This window comes from Heterodontus francisci, chromosome 2, assembly GCF_036365525.1.
Source record: "Heterodontus francisci isolate sHetFra1 chromosome 2, sHetFra1.hap1, whole genome shotgun sequence".
Lineage (NCBI taxonomy): Eukaryota > Metazoa > Chordata > Chondrichthyes > Heterodontiformes > Heterodontidae > Heterodontus > Heterodontus francisci.
The window spans coordinates 119,004,720-119,030,965 of NC_090372.1; the positions used below are offsets into that span (position 1 = coordinate 119,004,720).

Consider the following 26,246-nt stretch of genomic DNA (forward strand, 5'->3'; position numbering starts at 1 on the left):
TCCTTTGTCTACACAAGCACCGTCTGTTAGTATGCAAATATTTTTTCCAGCCACGGCTGATCTGTTCAACAAGTCATTTCCTCACTCCAGCAACAGTTAAAAATCAATGTTCATATGAACAAACACATGTGCCTCATTCTTGGCCATTCCATATTTCCATTTAGAGTTTTTAAATTGTAGGTGATATTTTCCATCGCAACAGTTTACTGTCTATTCTCATCTCTTTTCCACTCCTCTGGAAACAAAGACGGCTGCTGAGTTATGGTGTCACATGTGTCTGCTCCCCTCCAACACCTCACCCGAGTAGCCATTTTTCATATCGAACCCTAGCCAACCATAGGGGAGAACAGAATCACAACAAATTCAATCTACTCATGACTGAAAGTCCACACAAATGCATTTTCTATCTGGAGTCACTGCTGGTGATCAGAAATGGGAATCTGGCTGATTTTTTTCCGTGCAGCACAAGGGACTGAGGCAGTAATAGCGCACTCGATATTGCACTGGCTAAGGACAGCGTTTTGAGTTCTATATTCTGGAGGTACTTTTATTAGTCAGTAATTGTTTGGATTTACATTGTTTCATGTTTCTAGGCACCAGGACTTCTGTTTACTAACTCAGTCTTCATGCAATTTTATTGAAGTTACATTTGTATTTTTCTAGACAACCGAGAAGTCTGCTTACTGTTACCAGACATAGGACCCTGTAAAGCCTTGTTCCCTCGCTTTTATTACAACAGATACACTCAGATATGTGAGAAATTTACATATGGTGGCTGCATGGGTAATGAAAATAACTTTGAAACTCTGAAAGAATGCTCGTTGCATTGCCGAAGAATTAAAAGTAAGTTTCTGTTCAAGTATTGTTTCCTGTTAAGTAATATGCAGCTTTGCCAACAGGGCATGTTCATTTGGAAAAAAAATATGTGACAGGAAGGGCGAGAGTTCCTGCTTATTGGAACAGCTTTAAATAGAGTTTGAATGCCTGATTAAACTGAGCTGTGCAAATGATGCTTACAAACTACCAATTGGAAGAACAAAATATTATTTTACACTTATTCTCACATTAAGTGTTAATATTTAGATTTTTCCTGCTTTTTAAAAAATTATCTGCAAAGATTTTGCCAGATTATTTCATAGAAAAGTTTATATCTAGTGATACTGCTTTAAGATGATTTAAAACTACTTTTTCTGAATTCACATTTCCAAGAATGAATGCAAATTTGAAAAATCCCATCCTTTCTTTGGGGCCTTACTCTCTATGAGACCCTTTATTCCAATATTGAAATAAAAACAGAACACAGAACTAAAACATTAACTCTGTTTCTCTCTCCACAGGTGCTGCCAGATCTCCTGTGTATTTCCAGCAATTTCTGTTTTTGTTTCCGGTTTACAGCATCTGCAGTATTTTGCTTCTACCTGTATTGATGCTGTTTAGATAGTATGTTTGCTTAAAGTGCTTTCACAACACTATTTATAAGAAACGATTGTCTTTTTTTTCTGCGACACTTTTATTTCTTCTTCTTTGAAGACCTTGTTTCATGCTGAGGTAGGGATCCAGATGCCCTCTGGGACCTTACCCAAATAACCATTCTTCATATGTAAACTTAGACACAAATGTCAGCAGACTTTTCACAAAGCTTCACAATGAGCCTTATCTTGTCCTTACTTCTTGTCCCCAAACACACACTTTGCAACCGTAATCACTAGATCACAATAAGGGGTGGGAACCCAGACATCCTTCCTTTCTGATGCTTGAGGCCTGACATTAAAGCTGGTTGTAGCACCCCACTATTTCCACCCCAGCTGAGCTGAACTAATTCAGCACTGACCAAAAATTAAATTTGGGGCCTTCTCATTTTGTATGGTTTGGTTTCCCACAGGTTTGTGAATTTACCAACTGAGCCGCTAAGGAGTTTAAGTCAGTCCTTTGATAAAATACAGTATGTGAAATATAATTAATTTATTTTGCCCCAATCAAATAAAAAAAATGAAGAAAATGCAGACTTTGGTTAACCTTATTGAGAGGGAAAGTGAACTTGGGCCATTCTCTGTTAAAAACTGATGTGACCTGTAAGTAGAAATTGGAAAGGTGAAAAATCACATGCAACTTAGAGAAATTTATGAAGATTATCGGGAACTCTTGTACGGAATTCCACATTGTAATTAGTGAGATTTATCCCAATGCTTTGTGTATGAAAACACCTCTGACAGCTTGTCTGGTAATGGTGTGAACAATCCCTTTCAATGACGTCAGTGCACAAGGTGGGACAAACCAGAGTTGTAATGGTCAGTGATCAAGTTCAACTATGCCACAAATTATTCAATAGTGATAAATCAAAAAGTGGAAACTTCTCCTGTAATAATTATTTATATCTTCAATCTCATTAGAATGAACCCAGCATGCTATATCTGCTTATCAATATAAGATTTTGGCCATCTGCCCTAATGTCTCCTTATGTGCCTCGGTATTTAATTTTGTTTTATGATGCTCCGTGAAGCACCTTGGAACCTTTTTATAATGTTAAAGGCACTATATAAATAGATGTTGCTATTGTAAGTTGTTGTATCCCCATATCCCTTAATTTCCTTGACAGGACTGTTTCACTGGCTTTTTTGAATTACTTGCGTGAAATTGGTGGCAATAACAAATGAGTAACTTTTCTTTCAGCTACATTTAAACATATAGGGCTGCACTCCCCGACGTTGTGGGTCATGGCGAGGAGGGGCCCGGAAAATGCCTCCGGGACAGGCCTGCCACGGGCCTTGATGTTGTGAAGGCCCCGCCCCATATTACCGGCAGTGGCCAGGCCTCGTGGCGGCACCCCCCCTCCCCCACCCCCACCCCCCGGCCGCTCGGCGACGGGACATCCATTTAAATATATTAACACGTGTAAATGAATGAATAGTTACTTACCTTGTTGCGCCGGCCGTCCCACTCCGATATTATGGTCGATGTCTGGCACTTACACGCTGTCCAAACTCCAACCAGTGAAGTATGGCGGAACACTGGTAGGGAGTGGGGAGGAGGTAAGTATATCAGTGCGGGAGGTGGGGGGAGCGGGGTCAAACTGACATGATTGGTCTAGGGGTGATGGGGGGGAAAGTCAGGTACACAAGGTGAGTATTTTTGGGGGTGGGAGAGGGCAAGTGATGAAATGTAAGTTTATTGGGGAGGTGGGAGAGAGGCTGGGAACATTTATTTAATTATTTGGAATAAGTTTTAAATACATGTGTCTTTAAAAATTTAAATTACAAGTAAGGGCTGGGAGCCCTTTAAAAATTATGCTGGTGCCTGCGCAGTGGCATATAATATTTCGGCGGCTCGGTGGAATAAATCCTGTGTGTGCGGGCTGCCATCTTTGAAGCTCACCACCGAAATGGGTAGCAAGCTAGTAAAATTCAGCCTATAGTTTTACATTTGGCAGTAATATTGCCTGTGATTTATGATAGATGGGAAACAATGTGAACAAATTTAACATTTTTAATTGCAGAGATTCCTAAAGCGTGCAGGTTGGAGGCAGATGCAGGACCATGCCGTGCTTCCTTTACCAGATATTTCTACAACTTTACAACAGGACGGTGTGAGGAGTTTTTATATGGTGGCTGTAATGGAAATGATAATAACTTCAGGGAAATGTCATCTTGCCAGATGGAGTGCGAACCAAGATCATGTAATTATTTTAAAACACATTTTTCTTTAAGTCATTTTAAATGGAACAATAGTTTCCAATGCATAAAGTTAGATGCTTTCAAAGTTATGATTTCTTTACAGTTGTGCCCTCATTCTGTACCAAGCCCAACGATAAAGGATCTTGTACAGCTGAAATCCTACGGTTTTACTTCAACCAAGAGACCTGCACTTGTGAGACATTCAGTTACAGCGGCTGTGGCGGAAATGACAATAACTTTGTTTCTCTTAAACTTTGCCAAAAGATTTGTCAACCACGTAAGTCACATAATCCACATTACACATTGGCCCTGATATTTAGTGGGAGGTGTAGTGTTCAGAGTGTGGGGGCGGGGTGGTGTTTGCAGTAGTGGGGGGCATGGGGATGTGTTCTGGATAGGAAACATGAAAGTATGGGTTTTCTGGATGTTCTGCAGATATTAACTACAGGATATCTTTTACATTTTTCCCTGAAGGTCTCATGCCCAACAGCCAGCCTGATTGACAGGCTGGATGCTTATTGGCAGGGAAGGCCTGTGGCACAAGGCCACAACTGAGGAGTAGAGAGCAGGAAGAGAGGGAGAGAGAGATCACAGTTGCAGGGGGTAGAGCGTGGAGGTGGGGGGATCCTGGAGGGAGTTGGCAATTGTAGAGCTGGAAGCGGGTAAGCTTGTTGGACCTGGAGGAAATGCTCCGGCACCTCCTGGCTCACGATTAGTGCTGTAAGTGCATTTACCTTCTTGCCTCCTTCTACCAATTGGGTTTTCCAAGGTTCATGAAACCCAGGTAAAAGGGTAAGAAATAAAAAGCCTGCAAAAAAAAACTGGAAACATGCAGCCTCCTTACAAGCTGTTATTGACTGACCCATCTCCCGACAGTGGATTGGTCGGCCGTCTTTTTTGCACTTCTTTTAAAGCTGGAAATGGGCAGATGAAAGGTGGGTTGGACTGGTTTGAAACTTGTAAAGTTTTTACCTTCTCACCCGACCCAAACCTACAATGGCTGTCAAATTTTCTGGTAATACACTGCAATTTATTTCTAAATAAATTTGCAACTTCAAATTGCATTGTTAATCTTTAGTGCGGCCAGAGTTGCTCTCCAGTGAGAGAGCACATAAACTCTTCCACAATGACTTTCACTAGCTGCTGTAGCCAGAATACACCTCCCCTTTAAGAGGTGCTGGCTGACTTTAGGTAGTGCAGACTAGGTTTTAGTAATGTTAGCCTCACACAAACTTGGGCCCCTTGCTGAGACGTGCAGCCACTCCACAGCAAGTTTAAATTAGCAGCAGCATAAAGTTTAAACGGGTGCAAGTTAATTGCGCATCATGATCCCTGTGTCCATTTTCAGGAATAATCGAACTTTTAGCCCCTTTATTCTTTGAAACTCATTCTTTTTCCCACATTATTCCCTATGCTATAGTAGGGAGAAGACACCAACTGTGCAGCCCAATAAATAGGCCCAAGTGTGGTCCCAGCATAACATGCCTACATCGTGCAAAACTTCATCTTTTACATGATATTTTTCTCATATATAAAGCTTATGTTTAGAATAGCCATCTTTAACATATAAAACAATCTCTTTGTGGTTAGGCATTCAATACATATAACAAACTCAGGCTCATATAAACTAAATTAAGCATTAATCAGATGATTAATTAGATTAAAAAGATAGCGAAAAAGACATAAATGGTCAAATTAAAAAGATCCATACGTCAGAGCTAACAAGGATGCTTCAGAAACTTTTCTTTGCAACAATTTGTTTCAAAAATGAGAAACTAATTTCCAAGAACATTTGGACATTGATAAGGTGGACCTACACATACCATGGTCTGAAACAAGTGAGATAAAAAGCAGGTAGCTGCAGACAATCTAGTCAAGCTTGCTTTATGGGCTTTCTACAAGACATTGGTCCCAATGAAGGCAGCTTCAGAGCATAGGGGAATGAAATTGTGTGTGCAAAACCCAGAAGACATGTCGGTGTGTTGTGATCTGTGATCATAATTGAATTCAAGCAATAATTTTGAACGTATGGGTTTCCCTCTTCAAGCTGTGCCATGAGTGTGCTGTACACCTGCATGACATGACCTCAGCTGTATTTAAAGGGACTGTGCACAAATGGAAATTGGAGGTGTTTGGAATGGATGGTGCTGGGAGAGCAATGGCAGCTCCTAGATTCAATGATGTGTCACTGGAATGACTGCTGGGTGCAGTCAGGAGCAGGAGGGGCATATTTTAAATAGAAGGAAGAGCCCTGTGGCTCTCACCAAGAAAAGGTGTAGTTGGAGCGAGCTGAGGAGGTGAGCAGCAGCTGCATTGTGCCCCTGTCTTGGATGCAGTGCAGGAAGATATTTAATAACCTAACCAGGTCAGGAAAAATGAGTACTTTTGCTGATTAATCTACATTAATATATAATTTTACATTAAGTGTGAAAATGATATCGTTCATTTTGAAACTAGGGCCTTATATCTGAACAAAGGAAAGTATGCAGGTATGAGGGGCAAGTTGGCTACGATGCATTGGGAAAATACACTAAAAGATTTGACGCGATACAGGCAATGGCTAGTATTTAAAGAGGTATTACATGGTCTACATGGGGTGTATGGGGTGTTCAGATAGAGGTAGTACCTTCGTATTTTCAGTAAGCTGCATCCAATTTGTAGGATGGACTGGAATCACTGGTCCTCATCCACACCCAGCTCTCACTGCTGGCTCCAAGCGCCATACCCAGGTACACTGTCTCATCTGATGGGTGAAACGTAGTGAGGGGAGAAATGATGAACATAACACCACCTGGACGGATGTCCCTCTTGATAAATGTAACGGCCAGGGCAGGAGGATTCCAAGTGGCTCAAGTGACCATCATGTTCTGGACCAAAGGCGTACCACACCATATTGTGTGGGCTACGATTGTTGGTATACCAGCTATGGATAAAATAGCAAGGGAAGGAGGGTCTCTTCGAGCCTTCATCAGCAACCCACCTAGGAGAGGGAAACTCTGAATCCAAAACTACAACTTGGAGACCTCGCTGCTGCCATCCCAGTTCACTGGGCCATGATAGATGAGCTCCAGGCTTAAAGAGTGGGGTCAGTCAGCACAAACTGTACTCCACCTGAAAACACCACTGCACAGGCAGGAAGGCAATCCATCCACCCCAACTATAACTCAACAAGTAAGTCCTGTAGCGACGGGAAAGGGGTGAAAATGGCAGGTGCAAGATGGCACTGGCAGCCGCAGTTCCAATCCTGCATGCAGGCGGATCAGGATACTGTTCGTTTTGATGATGACCTAGAGACGACATCATCACCCGGTAGCACCCTGAGTGACCAAGCAGCCTTTCTGAAGGACAGCACTGTTTGCTCTGAAATTGGAGAGGGGCCTAAAAATGGTGGCCTAAACAAATGCTCGTCTCCCTACCACCCAGTTGGCTTGCCGCAGTAAATGGGCATCTCTTAATGCGGTCAAACCACGACAGAGAATAAAAGGCGAACTCTTAACCTCCTAACATCACTTCAAAACGTAGGAAAAGAAGAAAAATTCTGAAACTCGCCTGCTGAAACGTGAGAACAATGTTTGACTCTGGTGACAACAGCTGCCCCCAACGACGCTCAGCCCTGGTGGCCCATGAGGTAGCCAGACTAGACATTGATATAGCAGCCCTGAGTGAGGTCCGTTTCTCAGAGCAAGGCAGCCTGACAGAACACAATGCTGGCTACACCCTCTATGGTCAGGTAGACTTCAAGGTGAACAATGCCTCTTCGGTGTCGACTTCATGGTGAAGAAGACTATCACCACTAAACTTTCAAGCCTGATAATCAGCCACTCTGAACGCATCATGTCCCTGCTCCTGCCACTCCAAGCCCAGCAGCATGCAACCCTCATCAGTGTCTATGCTCCAACCCTGAAGGCTAACCCAGCTGTCAAAGATAAGATTTTTTTAATTCATTCATGTGATGTGGGTGTCGCAGGCTACGCCAGCATTTATTGCCCATCCCTAATTGCCCTTGAGAAGGTGGTGGTGAGCTGCCTTCTTGACCGCTGCTGTCCTTGTAAGGTAGGTATACCCACGGTGCTGTTAGGAAGGGAGTTCCAGGATTTTGACCCAACAACAGTGAAGGAACGGCGATATAGTTCCAAGTCAGGATGGTGTGTGACTTGGACGGGGACTTGCAGGTGGTGGTGTTCCCATGCATCCGCTGCTCTTGTCCTTCGAGGTGGCAGAGGTCGCGGGTTTGGAAGGTGCTGTCTAAGGAGCCTTGGTGCGTTGCTGCAGTGCATCTTGTAGATGGTACATACTGCTGCCACTGTGCGTCAGTGGCGGAGGGAGTGAATGTTTGTGGATGGTGTGCCAATTAAGCGGGCTGCATTGTCCTGGATGGTGTCGAGCTTCTTGAGTGTTGTTGGAGCTGCACCCATCCAGGCAAGTGGAGAGTATTCCATCACACTCCTGACTTGTGCCTTGTAGATTGTGGACAGGTTTTGGGGAGTCAGGAGGTGAGTTACTTGCTGCAGGATTCCTAGCCTCTGACCTGCTCTTGTTGCCATGGTATTTATATGGCTACTCCAGTTCAGTTTCTGGTCAATGGTAGCCCCTAGGATGTTGATAGTGGGGGATTCAGTGATGGTAATGCCATTGAATGTCAAGGGGAGATGGTTAGATTCTCTCTTGTTGGAGATAGTCATTGCCTGGCACTTGTGTGGCACAAATGTTACTTGCCACTTCTCAGCCCAAGCCTGGATATTGTCCAGGTCTTGCTGCATTTCTACACGGACTACTTCAGTATGTGAGGAGTCGCAAATGGTGCTGAACATTGTGCAATCATCAGTGAACATCCCCACTTCTCACCTTCTGATTGGAGGAAGGTCATTGATGAAGCAGCTGAAGATGGTTGGGCCTAGGACACTACCCTGAGGAACTCCTGCAGTGATGTCCTGAAGCTGAGATGAATTGACCTCCAACAACCACAGCCATCTTCCTTTGCACTAGGTATGACTCCAACCAGCAGAGTGTTTCCCCCCTGATTCCCATTGACTCCAATTTTGCTAGGGCTCCTTGATGCCATACTCGGTCAAATGCTGCCTTGATGTCAAGGGCGGTCACTCTCACCTCACCTCTTGAGTTCAGCTCTTTTGTCCATGTTTGAACCGAGGCTGTAATGAGGTCAGGAGCTCAGTGGCCCTGGCGGAACACAAACTGAGCATCACTGAGCAGGTTATTGCTAAGCAAGTGCTGCTTGATGGCACTGTTGATGACACCTTCCATCATTTTACTGATGATTGAGAGTAGGCTGATGGGGCGGTAATTGGCCGGGTTGGACTTGTCCTGCTTTTTTTTGTGTACAGGACATACCTGGGCAATTTTCTACATTGCCGGGTAGATGCCAGTGTCGTAGCTATACTGGAACAGCTTGGCTAGGGGTGCGGCAAGTTCTGGAGCACAGGTCTTCAGTACTATTGCTGGAATATTGTCAGGACCCATAGCTTTTGCAGTATCCAGTGCCTTCAGTCGTTTCTTGATATCACGCGGAGTGAATCGAATTGGCTGAAGTCTGGCATCTTTAATGCTAGGGACTTCAGGAAGGAGCCGAGATGGATCATCAGCTAGGCACTTCTGGCTGAAGATTGTTGCAAATGCTTCAGTCTTATCTTTTGCACTGATGTGCTGGGCTCCCCCAACATTGAGGATGGGGATATTTATGGAGCCACCTCCTCCAGTTAGTTGTTTACTTGTCCACCACCATTCACGACTGGATGTGGCAGGACTGCAGATCTTAGATCTGATCCGTTGGTTATGGGATTGCTTAGCTTTGTCTATTGCATGTTACTTATGCAGTTTGGCATGCAAGTAGTCCTGGGTTGTAGCTTCACCAGGCTGACACCTCATTTTGAGGTATGCCTGGTGCTGCTCCTGGCATACCCTCCTGCACTCTTCATTGAACCAGGGCTGGTCTCCTGGCTTGATGGTAATGGTAGAGTGGGGGATATGCCGGGCCATGAAGTTACAGATTGTGGTTGAGTACAATTCTGCTGCTGCTGATGGCCCATAGTGCTTCATTAATGCCCAGTTTTGCATTGCTAGATCTGTCGAAATCTATCCCATTTAGCACGGTGATAGTGCCACACAATATGATGGACGGTATCCTCAATCTGCACAGATCTCCGTAAACTCATCCAGAACGCCCCTCCCAAGGATAAAATTGTCATCCTTGGTGATTTCAACGCCAGAGTGGGCCGTGATAGCCTGGCATGGAAGGGAGTGCTCGGAAACCATGCAATTGGAAACTGTAATGAAAACGGATGTTTACTCTTGGAACCCTGTGCAGAAAAGCAGCTGTCCATAACCAATGCCTTCTTTCAACAAAAAGATCACTTCAAGACCACACGGATGCAACACTGCTCTAAACACTGGCACCTGATAGATTACATCTTGGTGCGCCAGTGTGACCTAAAGGATGTCCTGCATACTGGAGTCATGCCCAGTGCTGACTGTCATACAAACCAGCGGCTCGTCCGTTGAAAGCTGAAATTCCACTTCAAGCCTAAGCCCAAGAACAGGCCTAGAGATAACTCATCAAAGAAATTTCGAGTCAGCAACCTGCAGAAGAAAACTTCCCAGAGAGCCTGTGTGGTTTCAGAGCAAATAGACGCACCACAGACATGGTATTTGCACTCAGACAATTACAAGAAAAGTGTTGTGAGCAAAACAAAGGCCTGTATGTCACTTTCGTAGACCTCAGCAAGGTATTCGACACTGTGAGCAGAGATGGACTTTGGAAAATTCTTGAAAAACTTGGATGCCCACACAGGTTCCTGGCCGCGGTGAAGCAGTTTCATGAAAATCAAATCGGGACAAGTCAAGCAAAATAGTGACCACTCAAGTCCCTTCCGTATCTCCAATGGTGTGAAACAGGGATGTGTGCTGGCCCCGACACTGTTCACCATCTTTTTCAGGATGATGCTGCAGCAGGCAACGGAAGACCTTAAGGAGGGGGTTTACCTACGCTTCCGGACAGATGGAGGGCTTTTCAACCTCAGGCATCTTCAGGCTCACACATAGACACAAGAAAAACTCATCTGTAAACTCCTTTTCGCCGATGACTGTGCTCTCCTGGCCCACAGTCAGTCAGACCTGCAACATATAACAGTACATTTTTCCAAGGCAGCACAACTCTTCGGACTAAAAATCAGTTTAAAGAAAACTGAAGCCCTACATCAGCCTGCACCCCAAGAAGAATATAGACCACCAAGCATTGTCATCGAGGGAACCGAGCTGAATGCTGTCAAGCAATTTACTTATTTGGGGAGCGTCATCTTGTTTGATGCCACCTTAGACAAGGAAGTAGACAATCGGCTCTCAAAAGCAAACAGTACATTCGGCAGACTCTACAAATGAGTGTGGAGCAACCACAGCCTCAGAGCACAGACCAAACTCAAAGTATGCAAAGCCACAGTCCTCAACACCCTCCTGCATGGCACTGAGTGGTGGGTGATATACCACTGTCATGTACACCTTCCAAAGCGCTTCCATCAGCGCTGCCTCCGCAGCATCCTCAAGATCTGCTGGTAGGACCACATCTCAAACATTGAAGTCCTGGAAACAGTCAACATCACCAGCATCAAGGCCATCCTCCTGCAAAGCCAACTGTGTTGGGAGGGTCATGTTGCCCGGATGGATGACAGTCGCCTGTCCAAGATCGTGTTGTATGGAGAGCTGATCACTGGTAAAAGAAACAGAGGGGCCCCATGCAAACGTTTCAAGGGCTCCCTGAAGAAGTCCCTCTCTGTGTGCCACATCAACCATCACCAGTGGGAAGCACAGGTCAGAGATCATGATGCCTGGAGATGCTATATCAGGAAGGCTACAGACACCTTTGAGTCTGAGCAAAGAACCAGCGTGAAAGAGAAAAGGAGGAGAAGGATAGGTCGAATTTCCCCCAGCAGCGACTACACTTTCACTTGTACCCGCTGTGGGAGAATCTGCTGGTCACGGATAGGCCTGACTAGCCAGCTGCGGTCCAGCAACCGATGACTACAACTTTCCCAAAATCTCCGTCTGCAAAGAAATGCCAAGAGAATAGATGGTCTAAAACAAATATGCATTCCTCAAAGACAGGAAAACCTAACAGGAAAGATTAATTAACTGTGGGTTAACAAAAGAAGTGAAAGATTGCATTCAATCAAAGGAAGTGGCTATTGAGGTTGCCAGAAAAAGTGGTAAGCCTGAGGATTGGGAGCAATTTACAATCCAGCAAAGAAGGACCAAGAAACTGATAGCACAAGGGAAAAGAGAATATGAATGCAAGCTAACGAGAAACATAAAAACAGACTGTAAAAGCTTCTTTAGGTATGTGAAAGGAAAAGATTAGCAAGGACAGAAACAGGAGAATTTATAATAGAGAATAGGGAAATGGCAGAGAAACTAAACAAATACTTTGTGTCTGTCTTCACAGAGGAAGATACAGAAAATCTCCCAGAGATATTAGAGAACCAAGGGGCTTGTGAAAATGAAGAACTAAAAGAGATTAGTATTAATAAAGAAATAGTGCTCGAAAAATTAACTAGATTGCAGGTTGATATATCCCCTGGACCAGATGAGCTACATCCCAGAATGTTGAAGGAGGTGGCTATTGAGATAGTGGATGCATTGATGGTTATCTTTCAAAATTCTATAGAACCTGGAAAGGTTTCTGCAGACTGGAAAGTAGCAAATGTAATTACTATTTAAGAAAGGAGGGAGAGAGAAAATGGGGAACTACAGACCTGTTAGTTTGACGTCAGCAGTAGGGAAAATGTTCGAATCTATTATAAAGGCTGTGATAACTAGACACTTAGAAAACAATGATATGATTGGGCAGAGTCAACATGGATTTATAAAAGGGAGATCATGTTTGACAAACCTATTGGAGTTTTTTGAGGATGTTACTTGTGGCATAGATAAAGGAGAACCAGTGAATGTGGTGTATTTGGATTTTCAGAAGGCTTTTGATAAGATCCCACACAGGAGGTTAGTAAACAAAATTACAGCACATGGGATTGGGGGTAATATCCTGGTATGGATCGAGAATTGGTTAACAGACAGAAAAGAGAATAGGAATAAATGGGCCATTCTCAGGATGGCAGGATGTTACTAGTGGGGTACTGCAAGGATCAGTGCTGGGGCCACAGCTGTTCACAATCTGTATCAATGATTTGGATGTGGGGACCGAATGTAATATTTCCAAATTTGCTGATGACACAAAACTAGGTGGGAATGTAAGTTGTGAGGAGAATGTAAGGCGGCTTGGACAGGGTCAGTGGATGGGCAAGAACTTAGCAGATGGAATATAATGTGAATAAGTGTGAAGTTATCCACTTTGGTAGAAAAAAAAGAAAGACAGAATATTTTTTAAATGGTGAGAGGTTGGGAAGTGTTGGTCCAAAGGGACCTGGGTGTCCTTGTTCATGAGTCACAAAATGCTAGCTTGCAGGTGCAGCAAGCAATTAAGAAGGCAAATGGTATGTTGACCTTCGTTGCAAGGGAATTAGAGTACAGGAGTAAAGAAGTCTTGTTGCAATTGTATATAGCCTTGATGAGACCGCACCTGGAGTATTGTGCACAGTTTTGGGGTCTCCTCATCTAAGGAAGGATATACTTGCCAAAGGTGGGAGGGCAATGGAGGTTCAGCAGACTAATCCCTGGGATGGCAAGATTGTTTTATGAGGAGAGATTCGGGAAACTGGGCCTGTATTCTCCAGAGTTTCAAAGAATGAGAGGTGATCTCATTGAAGCATACAAAGCTCTTACATGGCGTGACATCCTGGATGTAGATAGGATGTTTCCCCTGGCTGGTGAGTCCAGAACCAGGGGACATAGTCTCATAACAAGGGGCAGGCCATTTAAGACTGAGATGAGGAGGAATTTCTTCACACAGAGGGTGGTGAATCTTTGGAATTCTCTACCCCAGAGGGCTGTGGAAGCTCAATCATTGCAAATGTTCAAGACAGAAATCAATAAATATCTGGATACTAATGACATCAGGAGATATGGGGATCGCACGGAAAAGTGGTAGAAAGAGGTAGATGATCAGCCATGATCTAATTGAATGTCGGAGCAGGCTCGATGGGCTAAATGGCCTACTGCTGCTCCTATGTTCCTTCCTATTAAGATCGCACCTTTCACACTGTCATGCCAAGTGTCTCCATCACAGCAGCACCTAGACTTCACTTTCACTTCACTACTTCCCCATTAACCCATCAACCATTGCAACTGACCTCAATCCTTATGTAATATGTGTTCTATAGTGTTGTTAACGTAGTTTGAGCATTGTTCACAGATATCTCAGCATCTTTGTATGGACAAATAGTAACTCATTTATTTTGTAACTATACTGGCGGGCAGCCATAAAGGCGGGCTAAAGTGTGGCGAGTCGAAGAGACTTAGCAGTTGGCTAATCTGCAGACTGTAGTCCATTTCTGACACAACCTTATCAGGGATACCATGCATTGCAAAGATTCCTGTGAAGCTCTAATAACAGATTCTGTTGTTGTTGAGTACAATCATTTCACTTCAATCCATCTTGAAATATAATCAATCACTACAATGTAAGGTTTTCCACTGTACATAAATAAATCCATTCCTAGATGTTCCCATGGTCTGGTTGGAAATTGTGTAGTTATCAGAGGTTCCCTCTGGTCTGGTCTGTGTACCATGCATACCTGGCAATTCAAGATCATGTTTTCAATGTCTTTGGATATTCCTGGCCACCAAATAGATGATTAAGTTTGTGCTCTACATTTTGCGATTCCCATGTGGCCTTGATGGTTTCTTGCCAAGATATCTGATCGAAGAGAAATCGAATGACCATTCTTTCATTGTACACCAGCAAATCATCTATGATTATGAAGTGTCTCCTGAATTCAAAGAAAATTTCATTACCTTCCCACTAGGACATTCCTGTGGCCAACCTTGTGTACAATAGTGTTGTATCCCAATGCATTCCTCATCCTGTTTTTGAGTTTGATGAATTTCTTGATGTTTCTGATGTTTCAGCCATTGCTACGCTGTGTACTGTGAAATGACTCTATCTCATTCACGAAGTTAACATCCTGTTGTTTAGGATGGTCAACAATTGCTCTTGATAATGCATCAGCAAATGTTTGCATCTCTCCCTGAACATATACCATTTCGTAGGTATGCATCATCAACCTCAGTTGGAATCCCTGAATTCTCGGACGCATCCTTGCAATTTCTTTCTCATCCAGTAAGGAAATCAAGGGATTGTGGTCTGTCTCAAGAGCCACTTTCAGGCCAATGATGGAATCAGAAAATCTCTCGCAAGCCCATGTGAGTGCAAGTGCATCTTTTTCAATGACAGCATACCTTGTCTCTGTCTCAGACAAAGCTCTAGATCCATAATAGATTGGTCTTCAATATTCATTTGGCTGTTCTTGAAAGAGGACTGCCCCTAACCCTGTAGATGTGGTATCTGCTTCAATTATAGTTGGTAATGGCAGGTTGTAATGTGCTAATATCTCTGGCGAGACCAGCATCTACTAAATTCTTAAATGCCTGTTCCAACAGCATGCTTGATCTTTTTTCAAGAGCTATCATAATGGTTCTGTTACTTGCGCCAAATTAGGTAAAAAGTTTACCAACTGATTCACCATTCCAAGGAATATTTGGAGATGTTGGACTGAAATTGGGATTGGGAATTCACGAATGGCTCTCTTCTTTTATGGGTCTGCTACTTACAATATGTCCCAAGAAACAAATAGACATTTTCGAGAATTCACAATTATCATTAAGTGTCAGACCTTCTTCATGAAGATGACTTAAAACTACTTTTACTCTCTGGTCGTGTGGTTTGACAGATTTCCCATGGACCAGGATTTCGTCCATGTGACATATCACCCCTTTAAGACCTTGCAGAATGTTTGACATGGACCTTTGGAAGATTTCAAGTGCAGATGTTATACTCAATAGTAAACAACTGAAGCAAAATCTTCTGGATGATGTGATAAACGTTGTGAGTAATCTTGACTTCTCGTCCAACGGAACTTGCGAAAAGCCACTATTCACATCGAATTGAGTGAACATTATGCTTTTGGATAGCTTTGCCAGGCTTTCATCCAGCGAAAACATAGGATGGGTTTCCCTTGCCATTGCTTTGTTAAGCTGCATTAAGTCCACACAGATACGAAGAGTACCATTTGGTTTTGGAACTGGAAACATAGCTGAACACCACTCTGTTGGCTTTGTGACTGGAGAAATGACTCCCTTCCTGGTCATCTCTTCCAGCTGAAGTTGAACTTCGTTCACCAATGAATCTGGGATCTTTCTTGCTGTAAAGATAAATACGGGTCTCGCAACTTCTCTTAACGTTATGCTATACGTCTTCAGTCTTCCTAGACCCAAAAATAGTTTTGCAAAGTCTGATTGAAAGCAACTGTTGGAATCTGGCTGTTTGATTTCATCCACTTTTTTAATTAGATGTGGATTTAAGCACGCTTTTCTGCTTAACAGAGAAAATTCTTGGTTTTCGGAATGTACAGGGTTTCCATTATCTGCCTTCTCTTGCATTGGAGAGTTGCTTGTAGCTTTCCCTTGACCTTCAGTTCAATACTTCCTGGACTGTGTAACATAGTGTCAGCTGGTTGTAAGCAATGCGTTGACGACCACGGCTCTTGGTCTGACAGAACTGTAACACTTGCACCTGTGTCCAATTTGAAGTTAGTAATTTGTCCATTTACCTAAATGTCTGCCGTCCAGAATGCCTGATTGGGGTCATTATTTTTCTCTCGGAAGTCTCCTGGATTGTCTTCCATAGGATGTTGTTCCACTTCATTCACAGCTCTATGTTTGAAGGCTTTTTGCTTGGCATTTCTGTGAGAAGGGGTCTTGCTCTGGCACGTCTTTCTAAAATGGCCTGTCTTATTGCAATTAAAGCATTCAGCAGGACACTGTTCACGTCTTTGGATCTTTCTGGCTCCGCAGCACTGACAGGATTTCACGGCGCCTTACTCCTTTCCCCCTGAGTGGACCGTCCTATCTCTAGAATGTTTTTCCACACTGGGCTTCAGGAACTGTACCGTCAGTGGATTCTTTCAGATCCAAAGCTTCTCCTCAGCCTGCAGGATGGCCCTATTTTATCTTCTGACCTTGGCCTGTCACACCATCTGAATCGGTTTTTCTAGAGGGAAGTCATCTTTTGATTGTAAGAGATCTGATAAAGACTCATCAACTATTCCCAGTACTATTAGGACCCTTATCAATTCAGGCTTCAGTTCTCCTTACTCACATCATAGAAACATAGAAAATAGGAGCAGGAGTAGGCCATTCGGCCCTTCGAGCCTGCTCCGCCTTTCATTATGATCATGGCTGATCATCCAACTCAGTAACCTGTTCCCACTTTCCCCCCATATCCTTTGATCCCTTTCGCCCCAAGAGCTATATCTAACTCCTTCTTGAAAACATACAATGTTTTGGCCTCAATTGCTTTCTGTGGTAGTGAATTCCACAGGCTCACCACTCTCTGGGTGAAGAAATCTATCCTCATCTCAGTCCTGAAAGGTTTACCCCATATCCTTAGACTATGACCCCTGGTTCTGGACTCCCCCACCATCGGGAATATCCTTCCTGCATCTACCCTGTCAAGCTCTGTTAGAATTTTATAGGTTTCTATGAGATTCCCCCCTTACTCTTCTGAACTCCAGCGAATATAATCCTAACCGGCTCATTCTCTCCTCATACGTCAGTCCCGCCATCCCAGGAATCAGTGTGGTAAACCTTCGCTGCACTCCCTCTATAGCAAGAACATCCTTCCTCAGATAAGGAGACCAAAACTGCACACAATATTCCATGTGTGGCTTCACCAAGGCCCTGTATAATTGCAGGAAGACATCCTTGTTCCTGTACTCGAATCCTCTTGCAATGAAGGCCAACATACCAATTGCCTTTTTTACTGCCTGTTGCACCTGCATGCTTACCTTCAGCGAATTGTGTACGGTCTCGCTGCATATTCCCCTCTCTCAGTTTATAGCCATTCAGATAATAATCTGCCTTCCTGTTTTTGCTACCGAAGTGGATAACCTCACATTTATCCACATTATACTGCATCTGCCATGCATTTGCGCACTCACTCAACTTGTCCAAATCACTCTGAAGCCTCTCTGCATCCTCCTCACAACTCACCCTCCAACCCAGTTTTGTGTCATCTGCAAATTTGGAGATATCACATTTAGTTCCCTCATCTAAATCATTAATATATATTCTGAAGTGCTGGGGTCCTAGCACCAATCCCTGCGGTACCCCACTAGGTACTGCCTGCCATTTGGAAAAAGACCCGTTTATTCCTACTCTTTGTTTCCTGTCTGCCAACCAATTTTCTATCCATCGCAATACACTATCCCCAATTCCATGCGCTTTAATTTTACACTCTAATCTCTTATGTGGGACTTTGTCGAAAGCCATCTGAAAATCCAAATAAATCACATCCACTGGCTCCCCCTCATCAAATCTACTAGTTACATCCTCAAAGACTTCTAGTAGATTTGTCAAGCATGATTTCCCTTTCATAAATCCATACTGACTCTGTCCGATTCTTTCACTGTTCTCTAAGTGCTCTGCTATAAAATCTTTGATAATGGACTCTAGAATTTTCCCCACAACCGACGTCAGGCTGACTGGTCTATAATTCCCTGTTTTCTCTCTACCTCCCTTTTTAAATAGTGGGGGTTACATTAGTGACCCTCCAGTCTGTAGGAACTGTTCCAGAGTCTATAGAATCTTGGAAGATGACCACCAATGCATCCACTATTTCTAGGGCCACTTCCTTAAGTACTCTGGGATGTAGATTATCAGGCCCTGGGGATTTATCGGCCTTCAATCCCATCAATTTCCCCAACATCATTTCTCAACTAATACTGATTTCCTTCAGTTCCTCCCTCTCACTAAACCCTGTATTCCCCAACATTTCTGGTATGATATTTGTGTCCTCCTTTGTGAAGTCAGAACAAAGTATGCATTTAGTTGGTCAGCCATTTCTTTGTTCTCTATCATAAATTCCCCTGTTTCTGACTGTAAGGGACCTACATTTGTCTTCACCAATCTTTTTCTCTTCACATGCCTACAGAAACTTTTACGGTCAGTTTTTATGTTCCCCGCAAGCTTACTCTTGTACTCTATTTTCCCCACATCCTTCAGCCAACCTGTACAATTCATTAATGAAAGGGTCAACTGATTCACCTAGTTTCTGGATCCTTGTATTAAACTTTGCTTTTTCCAGGATCTTATTGCTTCTTAAATTAAAGTATTTATCGAAGGCTTGTAAAACATCATCAAATTTGTCTGAAGTCTCATTGATGCCTCATTTTATGATCACGTCATCAGCAATTGCACCCATGGAGTATAGTAGAGTATTTATTTGCTCCATTTCAGATTTAGTGTGTAGCTGAGAAGCTATTCTAAATCTGAGAAATCTTTTTCTCCACCTAGACCAATTCTGTATCTGATTGGGCCCTTCCAAATTCTGAAAGCTTTCCGTCATTGCATATTTCAAATCCATTTTTTCCTAACTCTTTAGGATTTCTATTTCTTTTAAGAAATTTTTGTTTGCTTTAATGGAGGTGTTCCTGCTCTTTTCAGGAGTTCCCATACTTTTCTAAGGTTTCCCGCTCTATTTAGTGGTTCTGCGCTTTTCCTTTCCAGTCTGCTCAAATAATGGCAACTGAGTCCGGACTTGCCCTTGCATGAGATTGACTTTTTTCTCTGTCTTGCCTGCCCACTGCACCATTAAACAATGAATGCACCCTTTCCGAAAGGTTTCTCACCTGATCCCTGACCGTCACTTGGTACTGTGACTCGTAGCCCAATCGCTGGACCTGGTTTCTGATCGCTGGACCTGGTTTCTGATCGCAGGCGACTATGCTTCTGTGGTGCACCCTGAATGCCTGCATGGCTGACTCAATGACTGTCCTTGTCTTTCTTTGGCTATGGAGCACCTCTGGAGCTCTTCGTAATCTCCCCACGAGATCTGCCATTTTCTAGGTGCTACAGTACAAGGTGAGGTCTCTCAATAATCTTTGGTGTGTTCACCATTGCCACCATGTTGTATATTGTTGTTAATGTAGTTCGAGCATTGTTTAGATGTCGCAGAGTCTTTGCATGGCTACATAGCAACTCATTTATTTTATATACATAACTATTTACACTCTCATTAAGCATGTCCAGCTAGCACTTCTCATGATGTTTCTCACTTCTTCTAAGCCGAATATCCATGTGACTGTTACATCATCATCACAGTGGGAGGGGTTACTCTCCACTGTCTCAAACATTAATCCTTTCAGACCCTTATATTACAATGTGATGCATCTTTCTCATAGTCACTCTTCTGAATGAACTGCTTTCCTCTGTTGAATATTTCATTCAAAGGCCTTTCCTGTGTACAGCAAGTGTTGCAGAACGTGCATGAGAACAATTCTGCAAAAGGACTTCATTCCCTCTAATGGTGCATTGTCACAGGATGTACAGCCATGCAGCAATAGAAATACTTGAACTATGGTGGTTCCACTTTCCACTTAGACAGTTGGGTCTCACCTGGTAATTCACAATTCATAAGTGAGCATGAATAGACACTAGTGACAGGGATAGCTGTGGGGAGTCTGTGTTGGTGGGCACAATGCCCTCCAATTCCTGCTCTTTTGAGCACGGATGCTGAACCCAGGGGGCTATTAATGAGGAGAGTGCTCCAGATGCATCAGCAACTTAGCCAGGTATTGACAGATGTGTCACACACACTCTCCACAATAATGGAGAGGATGGAGGAGACCAAGTCAATCACGAGTGATTTGATAACATACCGAGTAGTGGGAATTTCAGCCATGGAGAGAGAGAGGCTGAGTCTATGGAGCTTCAAGCACTGCTTTCAAATGAGTCTAAGCAGGCCATGACCACAGGCATGCAGACTTTGGATGCCAACTTGTCTGTGTCTTAAATACAATGATGAAACCTTATCTGTGACTTTACAACAAGTTACTAATCTTCGCCAATCTTGTCTGTAGCAGACTGGTAGTAGTGATGTGATGATGATGAAATTGGGGAACTTCACTAAAAGCTCTCTCACTTCTTACATGTTGCCCCATTCTCAGCCAGTACCCAACATGCTACATCACCTCCTGATGGCCGAGCCTGCCCCTGCACTTTACTTGGTGAAGCAGTCTTGATGGGGCCTGTTGTGACATTTCTTTAAAGGACTTTGTAAATAGTGGCTGTGCATCATCACTGAAGGAAGTGATGTCATACAGCATATGACACGGTAGTGGGATTTGTATTGATCCCTAGTAAGATGTGCATGTAGAGCTCTCCTGTAACTTGTATATAGTATTCTGAGTTTTGGTAAGTGTGTGTGACGAGCTCAGTAACACAATATGGTGGCAGTGGTGTGTTTTTAAAGACCATATTGCAGAAGAAAAGTCAAAGTGCATCAGTGAAGGTCATAATTGTGGTGATTCACTTCAGTGTGGAGATCACAGAGTGGAGCCAGTCCGAATAGCGGGAGAAGCCAGAAAAAGAAACTGAGACAACAAAAGTGGTCTGTTAAAAATGGCTGAATGAATACAGTGAGACACCGGAAGGTAGAAGTAACCCTTTAAAGATCCGTGCTCAAATAAACAGTGAAAAAACTGACTAAGAGGATAACGGGATCGATGGTCAGTAAGAATATTAAGTTGGTTCAAAATTGGGCTGAAAGGTTGAGAAGCCATTGTGGTGTTGTGATGTGGTTCCTGGTGATAACAGCTTTGTGGGTGGTGCCAAAGAAAAAGCACACATTACAGCGCCACAGAGCTATGGCGATACAGAGCCCAGGGCTGGCGTGGTGAAGACTCAAGCTGCAGGCACAGCAGTTCTGCAGTACTGTTTAGTACTTCCATTGAAGGAAACCCAACCCACACTAAACCAGAAGGATCCTTGAGAGGCAAGAAGCATCGGAATGATGACTACTAAATTTCCCATCATGAATTGGATGACCACAGATATCCTATCTGAGTTTTAACTTTTTCACTAATGAATGGTATTATGTTTCTTGGATTTATCCATCTGGCTGAACCAGGCAGTGAAGATCAAAATAGCTGTCGGAAACAAGAGACTCCATCGAATTATTACATCAGGTCTATTCGATGAGGATCAAAAAGCCCTGTTGAAAATCTGAAGACACTGGAAGATCAACTCCGCGTAAAATATGGAGCCGTTGTGGCAGGTTGGCAATGCTTGCAAGTGTTGGGTGTGGCTATTACTATTGACAAAGTGGCCAAGGCACCAAAATGGAACAAATCTTATGGGCGGTGCGGTCTCCTACCCCAGCCACAAAATTGTCCGGCATTTCAAGACCACTGCATGGCATGCGGCTTGAAAGGACATTAGGCACGCCAGTGCAGGAAATCTGGTTATGACAGTGTGGTCAGAGGCTACAATAAGTCACGGTCAAATAATAAATGTTCGCAGCGTACTGGCAGCAGCAACAAGGAGTGTGCCAGAAGTCAGTGCAAGCACTGACACATACATGTGGTTGGTTTCAGGACAGATCAGCTGGAAGATGGCATGAAGGAAGCTCTTCAATTTAAAAATGAGTAGGCCTTCCACACCATTAATGTGGCACAATGTGTAGATGCAATCACACAGCTAGAGGCTTTTGCTACAATCAACATTATTTGTCCAAACAAGAATGGCAAACACATGCTCATGCCAAGATGGACACTGTTCTAGTGCTAACATTCTGCCCTTAAGAATCTTAAAAGACATGTATCTTGACCGATGGCAGATGGTGAAATTTGAATTCAATTAATAAATCTGGAATTTTAAAAAAAAGCTAGTCTAATGGTGACCATGAAACCATTGTTATAAAAACCCATCTGGTTTACTAATGTCCTTTAGGAAAGAAATCTGCCTTCCTTATCTGGTCCGGCCTACATGTGATTCCAGACCTGCACCAATGTGGTTGACTCTTAAATGCTCTCTGAAATGGCCCAGCAAGCCACTCAGTTCAAGGGCAATTAGGAATGGGCAACAAATGCTGGCCTTGCCAGCAACGCCCACATCTCATGAAAGAATTTTTAAAAATTGGTACCATCTATGACATCCAGGTGAATTGCTTACTGCTTGGGTCACCGATCCACTGTATCGGTACACTGACATTAAAATGCAAGTCTACGGCAAGTCTGCATGATCATTGCAAGTTTTCTGCTTGGTAGAAATGAATGGACTGGCACTAGCAGGATTACTGACATGTAGGGAGCTCAAAATTGTGACCACACATGGAAACAATAATGTATCATTGGTGGAAGAAAGTGTTAAAAATGACCCTATCGGGTCAGTCCATGACTTACAGCTGAAGTACCCAGACAGGTTCGATGCTGTGCGAGTTTTAAAAGGTGATGCTGTTTTGCATTTAAGAGACAATGCAATTCCTTCAATTGATCCACCTACAAAGTGCAGTGTACTCATCCAGGAACAGTTATAGACTGAATTAGATTATATGGAACGAAAAGGCATTATTTATCATGTGCAACAACACACTGATCGGTGTAGCTCTATTGCTTGTGTACTGAAGATAGATGGTACAGTTCAGGCTTTTTTGGACCCAAGACGTTTGAATCATGCACTTAAGAGGTGTCCACATAAAATTCTGACATGACAAGAATTAAACCCAAGATTTGCTGGAGCAAAGTTTTTCTCCAAATTAGACACGAAACATGGTTATTGGTTTGTGCATTTATCAGAAGGATTACAGGAACTGACCATATTTAGAACACCATTTGGAAGACATTGTTTCCAGAGATTACCATTTGGCTTATCTGTAAGTCACGATCTATTCCAGCAGCGCATGGACAAGATTACCGAAAATGTTCCAGGTCGCATATGTATAGCGGATGACATTGCAGTCACGGGTATCACTAAGGAACAGCATGATCAAAATCTGCATATGTTGATGGAATGGCAAGAAAAGGTCTTGGTTTTAATAGCAAAAAGAGCAAAAGAAATGTAAGCCACACCAACTTCTTTGATTTGATCTACTCCAAGAATGGAATATATCCTGATCCAAGCAAAATAGAAGACAAACAATCTATGTCTACACCCCAAGACCAAGAAGATTTGCAACAATGTTATTCAATTTTTTAGCACCCTATATTCCCAACTTTGCTGAGAGACCGTTGCCATTTAGAGAGCTGCTAAGAAAAGGTGTTCCATTTTAGGGCAAGAGAACCACCAATACGTATTTGAATGACTTAAGCAGTCATTGTCAGAGAAGACAAGTCTTCGTCAATACTACAATCCAAGAAAGGAAACAGTCTTGGAAGCTGATGCATCGCAGAAAGGGCTGGGAGATTGCCTTATGAGGAAGGGAAAACAATAGTGTTTGGTTCAAAGAGTCTCTCACCAAATAAACCCAATTACATGAACATAGAGCACGAGACACTTGCTCCAGTGTTTGGCATTATGAAGTTCCACACGTACCTTTTTGGGAAGCGGCTCATCGTGGCAACGGACCACAAACCGTTAGAAACGAGATGGCATAAACCCCTGAAAAGTGCGCTATCTCGATTACAATGGTTACTAGTCACAATCCAAGGATATGACCGTCAAGTTCATTATAAACTAGGGAACAAGATGGTTACATCGGACACATTGAGACGTTTGCCAAATCCGAGGAAAACAGTGGATATTCCATTCGACCTACAATTTGGCAGTATGGATATAGAGGTCAAAGATGTACTTAATGTTGACTTGATGAACTTTGGACAGCACAAGTGCAACCAGCTTAGAGAAGAAATAGCCAAAGATCCACTGCTGAAGACATTGTGGTGAGCTATTGTCAATGGTTGGTCTGATACAGAAGGCTCAAGACAACCAAAGATCGTTTTGGCCGTATAGGGACGAGTTAGGTATCTCAGATGTCCCATCACATCTGTGGTCGAGGATAGAATTGGATCTGTTCACTATTCATGATGACGAATTCCTCTTACTCACAGATTACTTTTCAAAATTCTCAATCATCAGGCACTTGAGGGATACATCGAGCACATCTGTAGCGAATACAATGAGTGCTATATTTAGTCTTTTTGGTACACCTGAGGAAATTGGATAAGATAATGGCCCACAATATAGGCAAACGATTTCTGGATATGTGTGCCAAGTGGGGCATAAAGCATGTAACAGCCTCTCCATATTATCCTAGATTCAACGGTCTTGCTGAGAGAATGGTTCGTATGGTTAGATCACCTATTGTGAAGTGCAGGGAAACAGAGCAAAATTTCCAGGTTGCTAAGTTGTATTTATGGGGAACATCATTAGACATGGGATCACCAGCTGAAATCATGTTCGGGAGGCAGATCAGAATGACACTTCCGAGTCATCATCTGTCCAGGCTTGCAACAGCACAGAAAAGACTACTGGAGAAGCAGAAAAAGATGAAGTCTACACATGATCGGCATGCTGGTGTGGAATTGCCTAGTTTACATGTGGGGCAAAAGGTTTGAATTATTCACCCAACAGAGGGACCTTGTTCCCCACAGAGGTATCTGAGGTTTGTAGTGAGCCAAGATCATACGAAGTCACAATACCCAATGGAGCGACGTTAAGGACGAACTGATGTCAACTAAGGGAAGTGTCCAATTGCATCTTATCCAATACTCCAATAGCACGAGAACACATTCGAAGTTGTGGAAGACCACTATGAACACAACCAGCACAATGCTAATGTGGAGGATATCCACACGTCTACATCAGCAAGTCAAGAACAGCATAGTGACGATTCTAGATCTCAGAAGAGTTTTAATATTATGAGGTATAGGTATTAGTAAACCACCTATACATTTTAGGGACTCTTAAATGATGGATGGAGGTCAAAATTTTATGTAAATAGTGTTCACAGCAAGCCTATTATGTTATGTGATTTATTCTTATTGTGTAATGTTCTACTTAGGGAAAAAGGGAGACGTTGTGATATTGCTTTAAAGCAATAGGTAAATAGTGAGTATGCATCATCATTGCAGGAAGTGATGTCATACAGCATATGAGACAGTAGTAGGAGTTATGCTGAACCCTAATAAGATGTGTATGTAGAGTTGTCTTGTAGCTTGTATATAGTATTGTGAGTCTTTCATAAAAACCCAAAGTATTTGTTACTATTCATCATTGTTTCATTGATACGTTTGTGTGAAGAACCCAGGAAGACAACAGGGCCCTCAGAAGCTCCAAAATCCAGAAGACATCAGTCAAAAGCATTTCAGCAGTCATGGCAGGGATCTGAGCAGCCTGCCTCCACCTCTGCTGAAACCACAGAGGATGCAGCAAACAGAAGTGGTAGGCAGTGTAAGTCGATAAATGGTAATTCACTAAGGGTATGCGCATGGGTATTTGACAAAAAGTTACATTAGGTTTTTTTTTAAACAATAGTTGATAATTAATAATTTGCACCACTTCTATATCGTGCCCATTATTGCATCCTGAGGGCCAACTCATTTCATGGTAAGTGTCAATACGTGGCAAACCATGTTTAGAGGGGAGGTGGTGGCGTAGTGGTAATGTCACTGGATTAGTAAC

General features: G+C 43.1%; 1 protein-coding gene across 3 annotated transcripts in view; it reads left to right on the forward strand.

Annotated features, from left to right (window-relative positions):
• The window catches only part of tfpi2 (tissue factor pathway inhibitor 2), a 40,869-nt gene that overhangs the window by 5,511 nt on the left and 9,112 nt on the right, over positions 1-26,246 (forward strand). For all 3 annotated transcript variants that reach the window (XR_010976939.1, XM_068051331.1, XM_068051343.1), the window contains exons 2-4: positions 664-843; positions 3,494-3,673; positions 3,775-3,948. Coding sequence is in view for 2 of the 3 variants with exons in the window: in XM_068051331.1 (XP_067907432.1) it covers positions 664-843; positions 3,494-3,673; positions 3,775-3,948 (534 nt within the window). In the remaining variant the exon portion in view is untranslated. The remainder of the gene's footprint in view (positions 1-663; positions 844-3,493; positions 3,674-3,774; positions 3,949-26,246) is intronic.